Source organism: Acinonyx jubatus, chromosome E4 (assembly GCF_027475565.1).
Source record: "Acinonyx jubatus isolate Ajub_Pintada_27869175 chromosome E4, VMU_Ajub_asm_v1.0, whole genome shotgun sequence".
Classification (NCBI taxonomy): Eukaryota; Metazoa; Chordata; class Mammalia; order Carnivora; family Felidae; genus Acinonyx; species Acinonyx jubatus.
Window position 1 is genome coordinate 738,223 of NC_069395.1, and position 17,588 is coordinate 755,810.

Sequence of the window (17,588 nt, forward strand, 5' to 3'; positions counted from 1 at the left end):
GGGTGCTCGGCCACGGCTGGGTATCAGGATCACCTGGTACAAGTTTAAAAAATTATACATTTCAAGCTTCACCACAGACTGAAGCATCACCTCCCATGGGTGGGACAGGGGCACCTGTACGATTACAGCCGAGTAAGCGGTGAGGACACAGGCCATAGCTCCATAGCTGTCCACGCACAAGATGCCGAGGAAACGGGGGGGGGGGGGGGGGAAGGGGGGCTCACGACACTACGTCTGGTTCGGGAAGAAGCCAGACAGGTGCCCCGGGAGAAACAAGTAGGATCGGGTCTGCCGGTGGGTCCAGCGGTTCCCTGCCACAGGTCAGCAATGACGGCAGGTGGAAGGCGCCCCGGGCTGCTGCCCTCGCCGCAGGAGGTGCTTACAAAGGGCGGGATTCTCAAAACTAACCTGAGAGCAAAAACACTAGTTTTCTCGGAACGGTGTTTATCTGAAGCGGCATCTGAGAGTAAAACCTTCAGGAGGGCTGGAATTTTATACAATGTCTCGGGCACAAATGACTCAAGTGCCACACGTGGGTGCTGGGGTCACACACGTCCTAACAGCATTTTCAAAAGCTAAATGTATGTGTTAGTTGTGGGAAAATGGGAAAGCCCGCCAACAAGGTAGGCGGATGGTCAAGGACTCGACCAACGAGATGCCCGCCTGCAGCTTCATGAGAACACGGCTCAGGTTCTAGACGACGTTATCCAGTCACAGTCCGCAAACCACCGAGGCGGCAGGAACGGCCGCGTTTCCAGATGGCAAGCGAGGCGCGCCATCGGGCCGCCTGCAGTTCGCTCTCCCTCCGCTAGGCGGCGGGCACGCGCCACCTGGACGCACGGTCATCGGGTGGCCGGCACAGAAGCCAGAGAACAGGGCTGCTTACGAAAACGGCGGGCGGACAACTAATGACGGAGAGAGGTCTGTGAGGCAGGCGCCAAAGACGTGTCGCGAACTGGTGCACGTGGCGGACAAGGGAGCCTGCCTTCTCCCCTAAACGGAAGGAAACAGGAGGCACGGACCTCCGACTGAAAAAGGGCATTTTAATAGAACAGCAAGGCTGCCCTTGTTCAAAAAGCAACTGAAGACTATTTCAGATGCTCAGTTCTTCGGAACCAAGTGTGGTTTACTAACAATGACCGTTAACGAGTAATATTACGGTCAAATAATCCCTGCACCGATCAGAACTATTTCCCCACCCGTTCCAACTTCTACTCGCGGCCCCAGCCTCTGGCAGAGGCCAATAAATGACGGACGAGTCAGCAAAGAATAAAGGCTCTTTTTTTAAACACTTAAGAAGAAAGTACTTTGGAAAACTTAAAAGGACACTTCTCTCCCCGACAGAGGCGGCGCATCAGTACTCTCCTTTTTGGACACGTGGTAACGCTCCATTATTCTACTCCTACTTATTGAAATCCTGCAACTCCACTGGTTGAAACCCATCCTGATAGAAACAGCTGTGGTAGCAAAGTAGAAAGAAATGTCCTATAGGCCGGGAATGAAGTTACTAAATTCATCATTTTTTAAACGGCCGGTGATGGAGAAGGGTCACAGACGGACGGACGAAGCCCGAGGATGCCATTTTCAAGGCCAGGGAGCACAAATTTGCTAGAGGACATGATCCTCTTTAGGAGGAATCGGAAAGTACCCTGGGAGACCGGGGTAACGCACAAGGATGAAGACGATGGGCAAGTACTTGCATCAAGACAAGATGACAAAAAACCCAAGCACTCAGAGCCCAGAGTGGAAACGCGTCACAGGGTTTCGGATCAGCGGGCCCAGGAGCCACGCCCCCAACGCCAGGAAGCCGCTAGCGACACCTGCGGGGCCCTGAAGCCGGGAAGCCCCTGGCTTTCCTCCGCCCGCCCCCGCCCGGGGAAGAGCACAGCAGGCGAGCCCCCTCCTGACTTACTCCGTCCCTTCCTGTTACAACCTCCCGTCTGCTTTGAGGGAGCTGGACCATTTACAAGCCCATGTGTCTACCTCCAGGCGCACGAAGGAGGTCACGAGTCACGACTGCAGAGAAAGCACAATACTGAGCGTGTGATCGAAGCTTCATGAACACGTAACGCATCAGGTTTGCTGTCGAAATGTCATTTCGCTGCACACTCCTCAGTTGGGGGGCGGGGGCGACAGAAACCATTTAGTGCACAAGGAAAAACTGTACAAAGCTTTTAGCATTTATTACAATCAGGATAACCGCTGTATTCTGTAGAATAAGTTTAAGTAGAAAATAAGGTTTCACTTTTAGAACGTTGAACTAAAAATAAGTTTAATAAGTGATTTGTATACGGAAGATAATAAATATTTGTTGATTTGGAATTGGAACTGTAGATGCTAAAAGTAACAAAAAAAATCTTGTGCCAAAGATGTCACACAGAGTGAATACACACTGAAAACATTCTGTCAGTATTTAAAACACAGGAGACTCTTATTAATAAAATCACTGAGATTCGGTAAGAAAAGGTTCCTCTCAAGTTTTTAAATCCAAGATCACACAACCCGTTGGCGACAACCTTAACTGAATAAAAAAGCAAGGATTTACTAACCTCTAAATCGTGACAGAATGATAACTACTAAGCAGAGAGATATGCTTTCCTAAAAATTAACCGAATCAACTTCTTCCGTGTATTTAAAAGGAGCCACAAAAATGAGCTTTTCATGGATGACGGTGCACGTGTATGCGGGCCAGTTCTGAGGTCCACGCGGCAGACCCGGAACACAGAAGCGTCTGCTCGGCTCTAACCGCTGGCCGTCCCCGGGGTCTCCTCACAGGAAGCCATTCTCGTGGTTTTTTACATAATTTTTTCACAGTAAGTCAACGGTCAATGTAAGTTCCCAATAAACCATGAAGGTAAGCAGACTAGGAATATTAATTTAATATCTTAATAGGGAAACCTTGGTCTCTTTAGAAATATTTTTATGCCGGGAGCTGGCCTGCTCTGCATAGCCCAGGAGACACTGCACGTTTCGGAGGGGAGCACGGGCAGTCACGTCCTAGGGACGGACGGAGAGAGGTACACATATGCATATACTTAGCATTTACTCCCAAACACAAAGCAAATCAAACTAGGGAGCAAATATTAAAAACCAGCCCCAACAACCGAAATGCCCGAGGATGGAACGAAGGTACTAGGGTTCTGCAAAATCATCCAGCAAAAATCATCCAGCTCGAGGCTGCTGAGCTTTTCAAATTTTCAGATTTGTTGTATATTTCATTCTAGAATTCAGAATTAAAACGATGCCGAGGCTTAATTTATACCGCTGATTCTTAAGTCAGGGGCGTCTTCCTGCCTGTTTACGCTTCTATGAAGAATGATAAAAAAGTCCCCAGAGATTGAGAAAACACAACTTTCTTAGAAGGCTGAGCAACAAAGTAATCTTGTCAGAGTTGTGAATCTTCACAGACTCCACAGCTTTCTCCAAATCACCTGCTGTTCGCTCATTTTCCACTCTTCGTCCGTTTCCCCGAAAAGGGGTCCGTAACCTGCGCTCCCTGGGCCCATGTGACCATTTTTATTGCCTCGCATTAATGCCAATTGCGTTTTTGTTGGTTTGTTTAGAGACCAGGTCCTCCACGTGACAACTAGCACGTTTTTGGAAAACAATATTCCTGGACTCCTGACTCACCTTTCCTGAGAGTCTCCCCTCCCCAAAACAGAACACCTACCCCAGAGAGCGGAGGCAGCCGGTAAATCATGATTTCTCATTGTGGAAAAGCAACAGGTCAGCGACCGAGTGTCACGGAATGGATTTAGGGTGCCTTCTAGACGGAGACTCACTTCGCACCAAGTCCCGGGGTGCGGTCCCCGCCTCGCCCCCCGGATGCTGGCTGGGCGCCGACGTCGCGGGAGGAGGGGCCTGGCCGGCGCTTTGCTGCCGGACCTTAGTGCAGCTTGCTGTGCACGGGGTGCAGCAAGGTCATGTGTTCCGCCCCCTTGAAAGGCAACTTCTCGCTGGAGTAGTGGTGCACCACCTCGGGGATGCTGCCAAAGACCGCGCTCGTCTGGTCCAGCGTGTACTTGCTGTCTTTGGTCTGGGCCACTATGATGTGGACACACCCTTGGCTAGTCCTGAAACGAGACAGAATCGAGGAGGAGATGGGACCGAGCGGGGGGGGGGGGGGGGGTCGTCCCCCACGGACAACAATCCCGGCCAGGGTCACAGGCAGACGCGTTCTCACTCGTGCCGGGAACCGTTACAAACGCGAACAGAAACGTATCCCGCTCTCCAGGGGCTCTGGGAGGCTTCGAGGCCTCGGCCAAAGGTGGGTCAGACTTGGGCTGTTTGTCTGCAACACACAGGTCATCAGGGACTGGACCAAAAAGACAAAAGGGGGGGGGAAAGCCCAGTCCCCAAATTGCCAGGCTAGTGCTTAAGCCCAAGCAGGAGACCGCTAAGGTGAAGTTTAAATCCCCGTGAAGCCCCCTCCTCGTCACGGGGCCAGGACGTGAGGTCCTTTCCTCCTTTCTTCCCCGCAGAATAGGTTAAGGAAAAGAAGAAGAAGAAAAACCCAGTTTCCTCCTTCCTTCCCTCCCACCCCCCAAACTGGGAAGACTGTCCCTGGTTGAATAGGACGACAGCCTGCACCCAGGCCGAGATGTGCGCACGAGCCCCGCGTCAGGAACGCAGTGGCGCTGTTCCTGCCATTGTGTGTCTGCCGGCCGGCCCGCTCCAGGCCGCGTCGCCCGACCAGCCCAGCCTCTCTCCCTCCAGCCTGATTGTTTCAGGGGCTCCGCTTCCTCAGGAAGGAAATGCTGTTAGGGACTCTGACAATGATCCTCTAGCACTGGGCCCGCAGCCGCGAGAGTTTCCATGACAGGAGCTCTGCTGGGCCAGAGCGAGCGCTCGGTTACGGTGGCGGGGGGGGGGGGGGGGGGGGACAGCCGGCCAGCGTCTCCCTCTTCCCCACGAGAAGCTGGTGTGCAATTGGAGTTGGCATTTTGACATCAAGGGACCTGATGTACTGAAGTCTCCAACACTAGGAAATAAAACAACTGAACCATCCCACTGGAAATTCCTCTTCTTGTCGGGGATTTTCTCTCTGCTGGACCCACGGGGGGGGGGCCTCGTGGGATCCGGTAGGGCGAGGCGGACACCGACCAACGGGTGAGAGCAGAGGCGCTCGCCGTCCCCGGAGATGCTGGCGCATCTACCCCATCCCAGCCCCGCGTTCCAGCCCCAGCCCTCACACCCCGTCGTCCGAGCCGGCGCACCCCTGCGCACCGCCTTCAAATTGTACCTCTTTGAAGAAGCCACCTGCCCGCGACGGGACAGGGCCGCGGGGCGCACCGCCCACCTCCCGAGCAGAGCACTCGCGGCCTCGGTACTCACTTCAGTGCGATGGTGTACCTGCTGCTCCCGGACTCGCTGCTGCGGACCAGGTAGGCAGCTTCCCTGCAGGGCTGCAGCCGGCTCTCGGCCTCCGCACGGGTGATGGCGCCATGGTACCAACTGTAAAGGGGGTACCAACATCAGAGAACGAATCCAGACAGGGCCTCGCTCCATAAAATAGTATCATTTAAAATTTTCTTTTACTGTTTTTATTTACTTTTGAGAGAGAGAGAGAGAGAGAGAGACGGAGGGAGGGTGGGAGAGGGGCAGAGAGAGAGGGAGACACAGAATCCAAAGCAGGCTCCGGGCTCCGAGCTGTCGGCACAGAGCCCGACGCGGGGCTCGAACTCACGGACCGTGAGGTCATGACCTGAGCCGAAGCCGGACGCGGAACCCACTGAGCCCCCCAGGCGCCCCCAAAACATATCATTTGTAATGCACTTCTGGTGGGAGCTGCATAGCCTGAACTAGAGATTCTGCTTCACGCTCAGAAGAGACGAGACACAGATTTGGGTAAACGCGGATCACAAAACGGATCAGGCATGAGAGGGAGCTAACGGGGCTGGTGTCACTGAAGAGTTTTCAGTCCACACGGGTGAACGAAATTTGAAATCCGGCCCCGGGATGCAGTGCCCTTTCCGCTCTGCACAAATGCAACAGGCTTCGAAAACAGGTGTTCGTTAAGCCCCACCCACCAAGTATTCACGAGCAAAACTCATCGTGCAAAGTGCCCCCGCCTGCAAAAGCTCCGGCCACCCTTCGTCCCCGAGTGCCGAAGAGACTCACGGCTGCTTCCCCAGCGGCAGGGCTGGGTCCACCTTCTCGCCCTCGCCGTGCTCGGAGGCGGCCGGCTTCAAGACCTTGGGGGTCCAGCTCTTCTGACGGGGGTTCGGCCTCACCGCGTCCTCCTTGACGGAAGGTCGCTCAGAGCCTTCAAACTGAACTGGAAAGAAGGCTCGTTTAACACGGAGGCCACAGGGGTGGCCGGGGCGGATGCCAAAGCGGCAGCCTCGCCTCGGGAAGGAAGCCCCCTGCGCCAGGGCTGACGCGTGCCGACCACCCAGGGTGGGGTGCGTCCTGGGGGCCTCCAGAGTGCGCCTAGCGTGTACTTCTAAAAACTTTCAGTAAATTTAGAATAAAAGATAAGAGCGTATCATTCTAGGAAACCTAATAAGCCGCTTTTACTATGAAATAATACACAGATCAACCTGGAAACAGAAACTACGAACGGCGCCTTGGACGCTATGCCACCGAGGCTGCATGGAGCAGAGACACGAACGAGCGACACGCAGCACAGCAGGTGGCCACGGGGTCGGCGGAAAACAGGACGGAAACCGAACTCCACTGAGCCTGCGTGTGGACCACACCGGCACCACCAGCCTGGCTTTGCTGGTGGAGGGAAAAAGACACCCCTGACTTTTCCCAATCCGAGGAAAAAGAGGCTGTCGGCCAAACAGAGGGAGACCACCTTTCACACCGAGCCCGATCGCCCGCGTCTCCTAAGCTATTCTGCACACTCGTGCCTCAAGGAGGGGCCCCTAAACGCACCGGACCCAGTGCTGCCGTTTCCTCAGTGGGACTTTCACCAGGCGTGAGGGGCGGCCCCGAGCAGGAGCCGGTAGAAGCCGCTCCCGACCTGACGGCTTGAGACGTGTGGGGACAGAGTAGTGGCCACGCGGGCGTTTCAAGCCACTGAAGGCACTCGGCGCCCAGAGTCTCAGGCCTCCGGGGCTCAGCCTCGCATGGCCTTCCAGCCACATGAGATGTTCCCGGTGCCTGGGGGCAGCCCTCACCTGACAGGGCCCTGGCGATCTGCTCCTTCTTCCACTCCCAGGGCTGCTCGTACTCGGCCGCTGGCCTCTCGTCCCCCGCGGGCAGTCGTGTCCTCCGCTCCTCTGTCCTGGGGCCGCCGTCCGTGGGCTCGTAAGGCGTGTCGTACAGCTGGGGGGGCTTCCCCAGGAGGTCCTTGGAGCTCCGTCTCTTGGCTGACGTCTCCGATTTCGTGCCGGTGTCGCCCGCCTCGCAGGGACCGTCCAGCAGCTGAAGAGCCTTCACCAAGGGATCCTTGGAACCTCGGCGTCGGATTTCTGGAAAACACCCGTACGTAAGACCTCGACGGCGGGGTGCCACGGAAGCCAGTAACCAACGCGCGCCCGCCTCCTGCTGTCCGGGGAAGGCGGCAGAGAACAGCCACACTGCCTCCCGGCCCAGATGCGAAGGGGCTGCCTGTCCGCGCAAGGACCTACGGCTCCTCTCCGGGCACCTGGGCGGGCGCGCCATCCGGCCCGACAACCAGACATCACCTGAGGACAGGCATCTCGGGGCCACGTGCAGCCTGTGGAAGGAGAAATGGCCACAGGAGACCTGCCCCACAGCCCAGGGTCCACCTTCATGGAGGGCTGAGACCACAGTATTTTAATAAAAGTCGACGGGCCGTTACATTCTGCACTGGGCCACACACACTGAGGGAAGACAGTTACGTGCACAGGACAGAGTTCCTGACTTCTAGGGGGTTTCAAAACACTGAGGAAGCTAGACACGTTCACAAACAGTACGTGGCGGGCTAATAAGTAAAAACGACCGCTAACGTCACGGACGGTGCACTCTGTGGCTTTCACAACAGCCCTGTGAGACGGGTACTGTGGTTTCCTAATGTTACAGAAGGGAAAGCTAGCCACAAAGCTCAAGGCAATTGTCCTCAGCAGCACGTGGCAAAGCCGGGACGCGCTGGACACACAAGCAGGAAGCTGGGTTCTGGAAGCCGTGCTCTCAGCCACTGCACGTGGACACACTCCCCGTGGAAGATGGGTTCACCCTGACAGAGGAGGTCACGCCCAAGGGAGGAAGCTGCCTGAGGGGAGACAGGGAGGTGGGGACCGCAGAGGGCCTGTTCCCATAGCACGGAATTGACAAGGAAGTTCAAAGGACAGAGGCAGGAGAGGGGCTGGACAGTGGGCACGCTGGGCTCCAAACACACAAGTTTTATTTATTTACTTTTGAGAGAGAGCGCACGCGCGCCGCGGGGAGGGACAGAGAGAGACACACAGAATCCGAAACAGGCTCCAGGCTTTGAGCTGTCAGCACAGAGCCCGATGTGAGGGCTGGAACGCACAAACCGTGAGATCAGGACCCGAGCCAAAGTTGGAGACTTAACCAACTGAGCCCCCGAGGCGCCCCAGACACACGAGTTTTAAAGGCAAGGATACACAGTTCAGGTTGTTCTGGATGCGATTCAGCTTACGTTTTCTTAGCAGGTAATAACAATTACGTTCACGTTCCACTGGAAGCTAAGGAGGCAAAAACCAAGCAGAAGCTACGAGCCACGTGGGAAGGAGCCAGGAGTGTCTGGGACCGACGAGCTCGAGGTCCAGAGGCCTCGGCAGGCGGCGTCTGGGCAGCCCGAGCCGGTGACGTGGACGCACCATGCTGTGGCTGCTCCGAACGCCCGCCGGGACGCCGCCAGGAGCCTTTCCAAGTGCGCGCACCTCAGTCCGCCTGAACCCGCTCGGGGCTCTCAACGGTCTGCGTACAAAGGGCCAGCTGCTCGGCCACGACCCCTCACGTGTGGAAACCTTACCCAGAGTCCCCTCCTCTCTCCTGCCCACCTCCCTTCCGAGTCACAGGTGCACGCTCACACACACGAAGGCTGTTACTGCCGTGGGAACCCCAGAGACAAGGACAGGGTCAAAGGCAGAGCCAGGGCTCCCAGCTCAGGGTGGGTGGGGGCGGTGTCTCCCCCCCCCCCCCCCCCCCCACCGGCGTGCCCGCAGGGGCGGAGAAGGGCCAGGTAAGCAGGAGGGTCGGACGACCACAACTAACGCGGGCACGGTGACACTCGGAGAAGAGTCACTGACGGAGAGACTCGTATCACAGCGAGAGCAACAAATGAAACTTTGAAGGGCGAGTGACGGTCAGGACGCTAAGTTCAGAACCACAGTGTCGGTTCCCAGGGCCCGGCCACAGCCGGCTCCAGCCCCGCGTGTGGGGGTCCGGGCGTAATGGGTCTGGGGTGTGGGGGTTCTCAGGGGAGGCTGAGCCTGAGGAACACGGGCCCGCCTCCGGTCCCTGTGCCCCCCATCCGAGCGCCTCCTGCCTGTCCCCGTCCTGGGGTTCTCCTGGAGCCAAGCCCTCCATGTCCGAGCGAGCAGGCTCCGGCTCCGGGGCCGGGACGGGCGCTGGCACAGGTGCGTCTCCATCCAAGCCTCTCGACCTTCAATACTGCGCCTCGTTTTCACTACTCTAGATGAAATTATGGGGAACAGCATCCCCACTCCGTTCCTGGTTCAGTGAAGATCGGGCTGGAATTTTTTTAAAACAATGTTTCTATAGAGCTAAGAAGAAGGAAAGAGAAGGCAGGACGGAATTCAAAGCATGAACCTAGAAACTGTAAGTTTCTGACCAAACCCCAGGCTTACCGTCAGTTTAGACGGTGACCCTGCCCCAGGTCCTCGCCTCAGCTCAGCCCTGCCCACAAGGAAATCTCAGTGCCTGTGCTGAAATGATGTCAATGATTAGGGTCTCGAGTGAGGCCGGGGCACACGGGAGTCCCTGGGAAGAGCTCCTTCCCGGGTGGCCCGGGGGGGCGGGGAGATCCGAGAAGCACCATTTAATTAGGGGAAACGAGGGCCTGAGCGGTGGCCCTGCGAGGGAGTCGCCCTGCACTCCATTCCGGCACCTGCTGCCCCCAGCCTGAGGCGCCACAGAAACAGAAACAATCACCCAGCGGGCCGACCTTCCCGCTGGAGAACAGCCCTGACGTGCAGGGCTGGCTCAGGGAGGAAACGGGCCTGAGAAGGAGGAAACGGCGAGAGGAAGCTACGCCCCGGCCCTGCTGATAGAGGCCTTTACCTCGGACAACAGACCTCGGAGCCTGCAGATACACCCCACCCTCCAGGCTGCCCGCCCTGGCTCAACGGCTCAGGACCAGGACTTTCCCTCCCTAAGTGCAGTGCAACTGGCGGTGAACAGTCCGCTACGCGGGTCCAGAACTCCCTGTGAAGACGTAACTCTCTCTCCAGAGTGTCTAAATAACGGCCAAATTTACTGGACGTGTGTGCACTAGGCGCGTTACAGCAGCACGTCCGTGAGGCCCGGTGAGTGGCGACACACAGGTCAGCCCCTTCTCGCAGGGACGTAGACGAGGCCGCGTGGCCTCAGTGGACCTGGGCACTGCATGCTCACTCTGTGCCCCAAAGATTTCACGCAGAATGTTCACAACATTTCTGTAACGCACCTGTCCCCCAACCCATCTCCCAATGCTTTCAAATACGCTTACAAACTGTTTTCCCCTCAAAGATGTTTTTAGGCACAGGTTTTTATCAGTGCTCAAGCTTTTGATTTAAAATGATTTGAATATTTTAGGGGTACCTGGGGGCTCAGTCAGTTAAATGTCCGACTTCGGCTCAGGTCATGATCTCGCGGTCTGGGAGTTCGAGCCCCACGTCAAGCTCTGTGCTGACAGCTCAGAGCCTGGAGCCTGCTTCGGACTCTGTGTCTCCCTCTCTCCTTGCCCCTCCCCCGCTCATGCTCTGTCTCTTAAAAAAAAAACAAAAAACTAAGTAAAAATAAAAATGCAAAAAAAAAAAAAAAAAAGGAACATGGAAATAAAAAACTTAAAAACTTAATTAAAAAACTTAAAAAGATAAAATGATTTGAATATTTCCCTATCAAATAAGTCTAAATACCTGAACAAAAGCACATAAAATTGAGGAACCCTGAACTTTAGGTTTCACAACTAAAGTATAGGCAAAAAATCAAAGTCTTCTATTTTTTGTTTTTTTCCAGAATGGATTTTTAAAAATGTTTACTCATGTTTGAGAGACAGAGAGAGAAAAAGAGAAAAAGAGAGAGAGAGAGCACGAGCAGAGGAGGGGCAGAGAGAGAGGGAGACACAGAATCCAAAGCAGGCTCCAGGCTCCGAGCTGTCAGCACAGAGCCCGACACGGGGCTCAAACTCACAAACCAGATCGTGACCTGAGCCGAAGTCGGACACTCAACTGACTGAGCCACCCAGGCACCCCTCCACAGAGGGTTTAATGGACACCCCAACAATGAGGCTCTCCTTCAGATTTGACTATTCAGGGGCACCTGGCTGGCTCAGTTGGTGGAGTGAGTGACTCTTGATCTTGGGGTCATGAGTTCAAGCCCCACAGTGAGCACAGAACTTAGGCAGACAGGTATTGACCAGTGCAGGTGAACAGCCTGGTGCCTCCACTCTCCCGCCGAGCGACGCAGACACGTTGCTGAATGGTTCCAAACTCTCGTGTCCTCACTGCCGGCCAACACCACTGCACGGGCTGCGGGGTTGGCCAGGTAACTGGTGGGCCGGGCACCAGAGCACCACCACCGGAAGCAGTTCCCACACGGAACGCGGGCGGTCTCGGGGATGAACACCCTTCCTGGGCTAAAGGTTTCACTTGAACGCATCGTGCTAAATCAGCTAGAATATTTCTGCCAATTATGTAGCTAAAATGTTGCTGTCACCTTAGCCGAACAACGGAGAGACTGACACCGATACCACCATTCGTAATCTAATTTTTTTGAACAATCCTTGGGTACGCCTAAGGGAGGATTTATTTATAAACTTCACTTACGTTCAATGACACGTTTTCTTGTCTGCTGGTGTCGGGTCTGTCTGCCTCTTGGGAGGCGAGGTCAGTCCATAAGGACATGGGTCACGTGGTCTTGTTTCTGGTAAGCCCGGAGCCCAGCACGGGGCCAGGCTCGAGTACTTGCCTGAGAAGCACTTGCTGGAGGTGCTGACATCTCAAAGGGCATTAACGCCGGGCACGGTCCCGCCATCTCACAGGACAGCAAGGACAGGGGCTGGTGTCCTCAACATCTCCTGAAAATGTGAAACTAAACAAATTCTCTAACGTTTTTCAAGAAAAAGGAGCCGTTTCTGAGATTGCACAGGACAACCAAGCACATAAGGACCAAACTGAACAAAAAGGCAGAAGGTTTAAAAAAAAAAAAAAAAAAACAAAACCAGCAGCAAATCTTTTATTTCCAGCTTCCGATAAACTCACTTCCTGTTATTCTGTCCAGCTGTGGAGCCCACGGGTAGAATCAGAGGTGTATTCTCTGCACTGACGGAGAAGGTGTTTTGATACATGTTTTAAATGAGGTTTTAAAATTCACGGATTTTCTTAAGACAAAATAAGCTATTAATATTGAACAGTTAGTAATTCAAATGTTTAGTAAATTTGAATTTATTCCCCAATTGGATATATTAATCTTGTACTCCTAAATAAACGTACTCACATAAACTGTAGAACAGAGCCTGGCACTTAACAAATACTTGAATATTAAATGTTAGCTATTATTATTACGTTTATTTCATGTTGGACAATTCTGATTTTTCCATACAACCTTCTTTATGAGCCTGAGCGGAAAGGTGCCTCACTTATGAGTAAGATTTAAAAAACAATTAATGTTTATTTATCTTTGAAGGAGAGAGACACAGAGAACAAGCACGGGAGGGGCAGAGAGAGAGGGAGACACAGAATCTGAAGCGGACTCCAGGTTCTGAGCTGTCAGCACAGAGCCCGACGCAGGGCTCGAACCCACGAACTGGGAGATCATGACCCGAGCTGAAGTCAGACACTTAACCGACTGAGCCGCCCAGGTGCCCCAATTATGTGTAAAATTTAAAGTGCTTTTCCTACGTCATTTCAAACGTGTCCCGAGGCCACGTGGTGGGGGAAGCTGACCACCCGACCCGGAGGAGATCTAGGCGCTAATTTCTGCTCTGTCTCTTACAAAGTCAGAATCTCTGATTCCGTAAAAGGGGAAAGGGCTGGGGTCTCTGAGCACAGTCCTGTGGGGATCATGGCATTTTCCTATCATTAGTGTGGCTCCACAAATACTGACTGGGGACAGTACAGATAAACTACCTATTCTGGTTAAAGAGAAAGAAACGAATAAAAACCAAAAAGACAAAAGAAAGAAATCAAAATTAAGCCTTAAAAAAAAAATCTTTTCCCTCAATTTTATGTAAATCTTTTCCTCTATTCCTTTCAAGCCTCTGATATTTTTTAAAATTCTGACTAAGTTCATTTTCACTTCCTTTCATTCACAGATTTCATTAGAGGTCACAGTCCAGTGACCTTCGGGGTCGCAGCCCGGCCAGGGTACACCCTCCCCAAAGCGCAGCCTTATCTCTGTAAGCAGGCAAACAGGACGCGGCCCCCCTTTCCTGCTGTAGCTCATTTTCATCCTGAAGCCTGTCTTGACCCGTCCAGGGTGCCGGCTTCCCTGTGCTCCCCCGTCCGGGCCGTGGCTCCGTGCCTGGGCTGCCGGCTTCCCAATCTCTCCCGAAACGGGAGCCACAGGCTCTGCGTGTGGCCCACGCGTCCCTCCCCAGGCACGAAGCGCCCAAACAAGGGTGCCTGGGGTCAGCCCTTAGAAACACATTTTTCCTTACGGATTAAAGGGCATTTAGGGGAAAACGGTGAATAAGTTATTTTACTCTAAGTTTCACAAATAAATCTAAACAACCAGCTCATATTATTTTTAAGTATCACTTACAGGAAATTGAGACAACCGTGAATAAAAGGGCAAAGTTGGGTGCTGGAGACGACAGGGACTGCTTAGCTCACACGTTAGCTCTGCCCGCGACGTCACGGGAACAGTGGACTGTGGTTTCGGGAGGTCTGAGCCACACGGCCTGGCTCACAACAGTGACTGGTGGTTAATTTTTTGCTCCCACGCTGTAGAGCTTGTCGAGAGATCAACCTTCTGCTGTGACACAGGGGACCGTGTCACGTCCGTGCTTTCTAACCACGTGAAATCCTTGAGGTGTGTTTCAGTCCCTGGGAGAGATCCCTGACCCCCCTCACGAGCATCAAAGCGGCCAAGAAATGCATGTCAACCACCTCAACCCTGAAGGTCACGACCTGAGCACATCTGCAAACTCACAAGTGTCACTTTGCACAGAATTAGAAAGATGTCAAAGACTCTGCAGACCCTAAAGCCGAAAGATACGAAACCATAAAGATAGTTAACTAGATACTCTGAGCTTGCTTTTGTTTCCGACTTCTGTTTTCCTGGTCAACAGACCCGATGGAACCGCGTCACCTGTCCCCCAAGCACAGGTTAGCGCCTCTCACCCGCCCGGCGCTCTGCCCACAAACCTGTTATCATCTGCTGCGCGTCATAGGGCTCCATGTACCCGTCATTCTCTCCCACTCTCTCTGCGTCCCTCTGACCTTTTGTCCGCGTGGCATCGTAAGGATCAGCGTAGTCTTCTAAGATGATGACCTTAAAAGAACCAGAGAGGAGAGCTGCGGGGGGTGATCACACACCAGGCGGCCATGGGATCAAAACCTACTGAAAATCTGCAGAGCCAAAAAGATCCCCAGCCAGTTCCGAATGGATCTGCTCGTGCTGGATCGTGTCACAGGTGGACAGCCATGTGATCTGTCGGTGGCAAAACTGACCGGCAACAAGTCACCCAAACCTTGCTCGACCCCAAGCTCGTCTCCAGGTCTGTTGTCTCCCCAGGCGGTGACGCATTTGCTGGTGGAAGACAGAGGTGACTGTCGGACTGGTCTAGCACCTTCCCTCTGACTTTGGTCCTTAATGCCAATCTGGTGGGCGACACAGGCGAAAATCAGTCAGTCGCCCAGTGAGCACTGAGCGTCCACCGGCACCGGCGAGGCGCTGTGACGGAACCAAGTGGAGCCAAGCCTGGGTCTCGTCCTTCAGCGATCTGGAACCTCCGAAGAGAAGGCTTCAGAAGTCTGAGACGCAGTCAGAACTGAACAGCACTGGGGAGGTCTAGGTTCCATAACTCACAGGCACACAGGTCTCCCCAGGCGACAGAGTTCTGGTCCGTACTTGGCACAAAAACACCTAATCTTCCAAAACCAGAAAGGTGCCCGGAGAGGTGGCGTGTGTGATGGGTTCTAGGCTGCAGTTGCTGGCTGACGACGCGGGAGGTTCGGGGACCACGCGGGAGGTTTGGGGACCGGAGCCTGACAGGCTCTTCTCAGGGAGGAACAGTTTTGCAGGGAGAGTGGGGGGGACAAAAAGCACAGCCCCTGCCCTATTGTCAGTGTGGCTCCAGAGTAAACAGCTGGGACCGTGTAAACTACCTGCTCCAGCGGAAGAGAAAGAGAGGAATAAGAACCAAAAGGCAAAGAAAGGTGAATCCAACTAAGGGGAGGCCCCAGACCTGCTACGGTCTCTGATCGCATCAGAACTCGCGGCAGGGAATCGCTTGGGCCGGCAGGGAAAGTGACACCAACAGGGAGAGACGAGGAGGGCGGGGGCCGCCTGCCTGGAGGAGGTGGCCTGAGAAACATGGGGCATCCAGAAGTGAGGCCCTCGCACCACTGCACAGCACCCCCGTCTCCGTCCTCTCACTGCCCGCCACGTGAGCCCCATTCCCAGGAACACAGACGACTCAGCCCTCGGCTGCAAGGTGCTTCCCATCAAGTCCAACGGTCAGGGGCACCACTGGCTAACAGCTGGGTCCTTGGTCATCTTTCCACCTGGTCCCCACCCCCGTGCCCGGCGCCACAGAGGCAAGCTGTGAGTGTTTGCGGGAGGAATGAGTGGAGGGATGCACAGAGTGCCCGGAGCAGACGCACGCCATGGGCTCCGAGCTCCTGACTGCGGCCAGGCAGGCGGCAAGAGAAAGTTCAAGTTCCCACGACAGGAAGGGACAGCCTGGGCTGGGGGCTGAGCTCTTCTCTTCCTTTCCACACAGAAGGGTGGGTTTAAAAAACAAGCAAACAAAACCCCAACTCATCGCTGTAAGAACGGAGGGGGTCTCCTCACAGGGTCCCGCTCCTCTCCGTTAAGCGCCTCACAAGGATCAGCGCCCAGAAGCCCTGGAGGGGGGGGGGGGTCCGAGAAGCAGGAAACACCTTCCCTCCCAGGCTGTGATTTCCTCACGGGCGTTTCCGGGTCCCACTCTACCCTCCGCAGCCCCTGGAGCCCTGCGCCCCTCATCCTACGCGCGGCTGCACATCACACGTTCACGGAATGAATGAAAGGGCTGCAATCTTGGGGTGCTGGGTGAACTGTGCCGAGAACTTCCAAACCAGCAGACGGGCTGGGGCATGCGGTCTGCATGTTCCCCAGATTCTGAAACCCATTACCTGAGGGGTGCAGACCCTACACGTCTGAACGCATCTAGCTTTGCACATGCCCCTGGATTTAAAATCACAGCACATCCATAAGGGGGTCACATTCAACAAAGCAGGAAGGTCTCGTTCAGTTACTCTCCCAAACTGCCAACAAAATTAAAACGGAGAGCACGTTTCCGCAAAGTCCCCTCTCCCGAGAACGAAGATTTTCTCAAGACGAAAAAAAGGCCGAAACGACTTTAAACCGTGTCTTAACCGTCCCCAGATGTCGGGGGGGAGCCCCCCTCGCCCGCCCCGCGGCCTAGAGGAGCCTCGCGCCCAGCAGGTGCTCCGCGCTCCCTTCGCCATCTCGCTTCTGCAGGGACAGGTGGTCCCAGGGAGGCCGCATTCTTACCGTGTCTTGCTGCCTCACGACCTTGCCCTTGTCCGGTTCGGGGCCCAGGGAGGCAGGGGAAGAGGACGCGGAGGAAGACGCGCTGGAGCTGGGGCTGCTACTGCCGCCGCCGCCGCCGCCGCCGTTCTTCTCCTGCGCGTCCACCTTGATGAGCCTGCTGATGTAGGTGCTGCAGCCCGCGCTCCTGGCCACGCCCCGGTGCGGCTCGTCCTCGGCGGCCCGCGAGTTCTTGCGGCCCTTGCCCGCGGCGGCCTGGATCAGGCCCTGCAGGCTGTCCCGGGGCAGCCGGCTGTCCCTGGGGGCGCCGCCGCCGGCCCGGCCGCTCCCCAGCTCGGCCGCCGAGTTCTTGCGGCCCTTGCCGGGGGCCGGCGCGGCGCCGCCCGCCTCCGAGTTCTTGCGCAGTCGGCCGCCGCCGCCACCGGGCCGGGCGCGCTCGGACGCCGTCTTCAGGTTCAGCGGAAACTCCTTGAACCACCGCGCCGCCATGGGGGGGGCCCGCGGGGCAGGCGGCCGAGGGGCGCGGCGCACTCGCGGAGGGGCGCCAGGGGTCGCGGCCGCCGCATTCCCCGGGGCTGCTCCGCGTCCCCAGCCGGCCGGCGCGCAGCCCGGCGGGGCGGGGCGGGGGCCCGGGCCCGGGCTCTACGGGGCGTCCCTGCCCTTCCCTCCCCACCACCCCCGCGGCGGGACAGCCCTGCCCACGCTCGCCGGGACGACAGGGGACGGCGCCGCGACCGACCGGGGACCGACGATAGGCCGCCCACCCT

The 17,588-nt window shown here is 55.7% G+C and overlaps 1 protein-coding gene across 1 annotated transcript; it reads right to left on the bottom strand.

Annotated features, from left to right (window-relative positions):
* Positions 1–2,159: 2,159 nt before the first annotated feature.
* Positions 2,160–17,584, bottom strand: SHE (Src homology 2 domain containing E). The gene is made up of 6 exons (XM_027048375.2): positions 16,825–17,584; positions 14,469–14,595; positions 7,128–7,421; positions 6,121–6,277; positions 5,335–5,454; positions 2,160–4,073 (listed from the first exon to the last, which is right to left on the bottom strand). The coding sequence occupies exons 1-6, from the start codon at positions 17,308–17,310 to the stop codon at positions 3,887–3,889; spliced, it is 1,371 nt and encodes a 456-aa protein (XP_026904176.1). The 5' UTR covers positions 17,311–17,584; the 3' UTR covers positions 2,160–3,886.
* Positions 17,585–17,588: the final 4 nt, after the last annotated feature.

What these genes read in the sequence shown, in the direction of transcription:
- SHE (XM_027048375.2), bottom strand. Translation starts at nt 17,310, where the DNA reads ATGGCGGCGCGGTGGTTCAAGGAGTTTCCGCTGAACCTGAAGACGGCG. An exon ending in CGCGCAGCAGATGATAACAG is followed by an intron (nt 7,422 to 14,468) that starts GTTTGTGGGCAG and finishes GGTGTTTTCCAG; the next exon opens with AAATCCGACGCCGAGGTTCC. An exon ending in CTGCCGCTGGGGAAGCAGCC is followed by an intron (nt 5,455 to 6,120) that starts GTGAGTCTCTTC and finishes CCCCCTTTACAG; the next exon opens with TTGGTACCATGGCGCCATCA.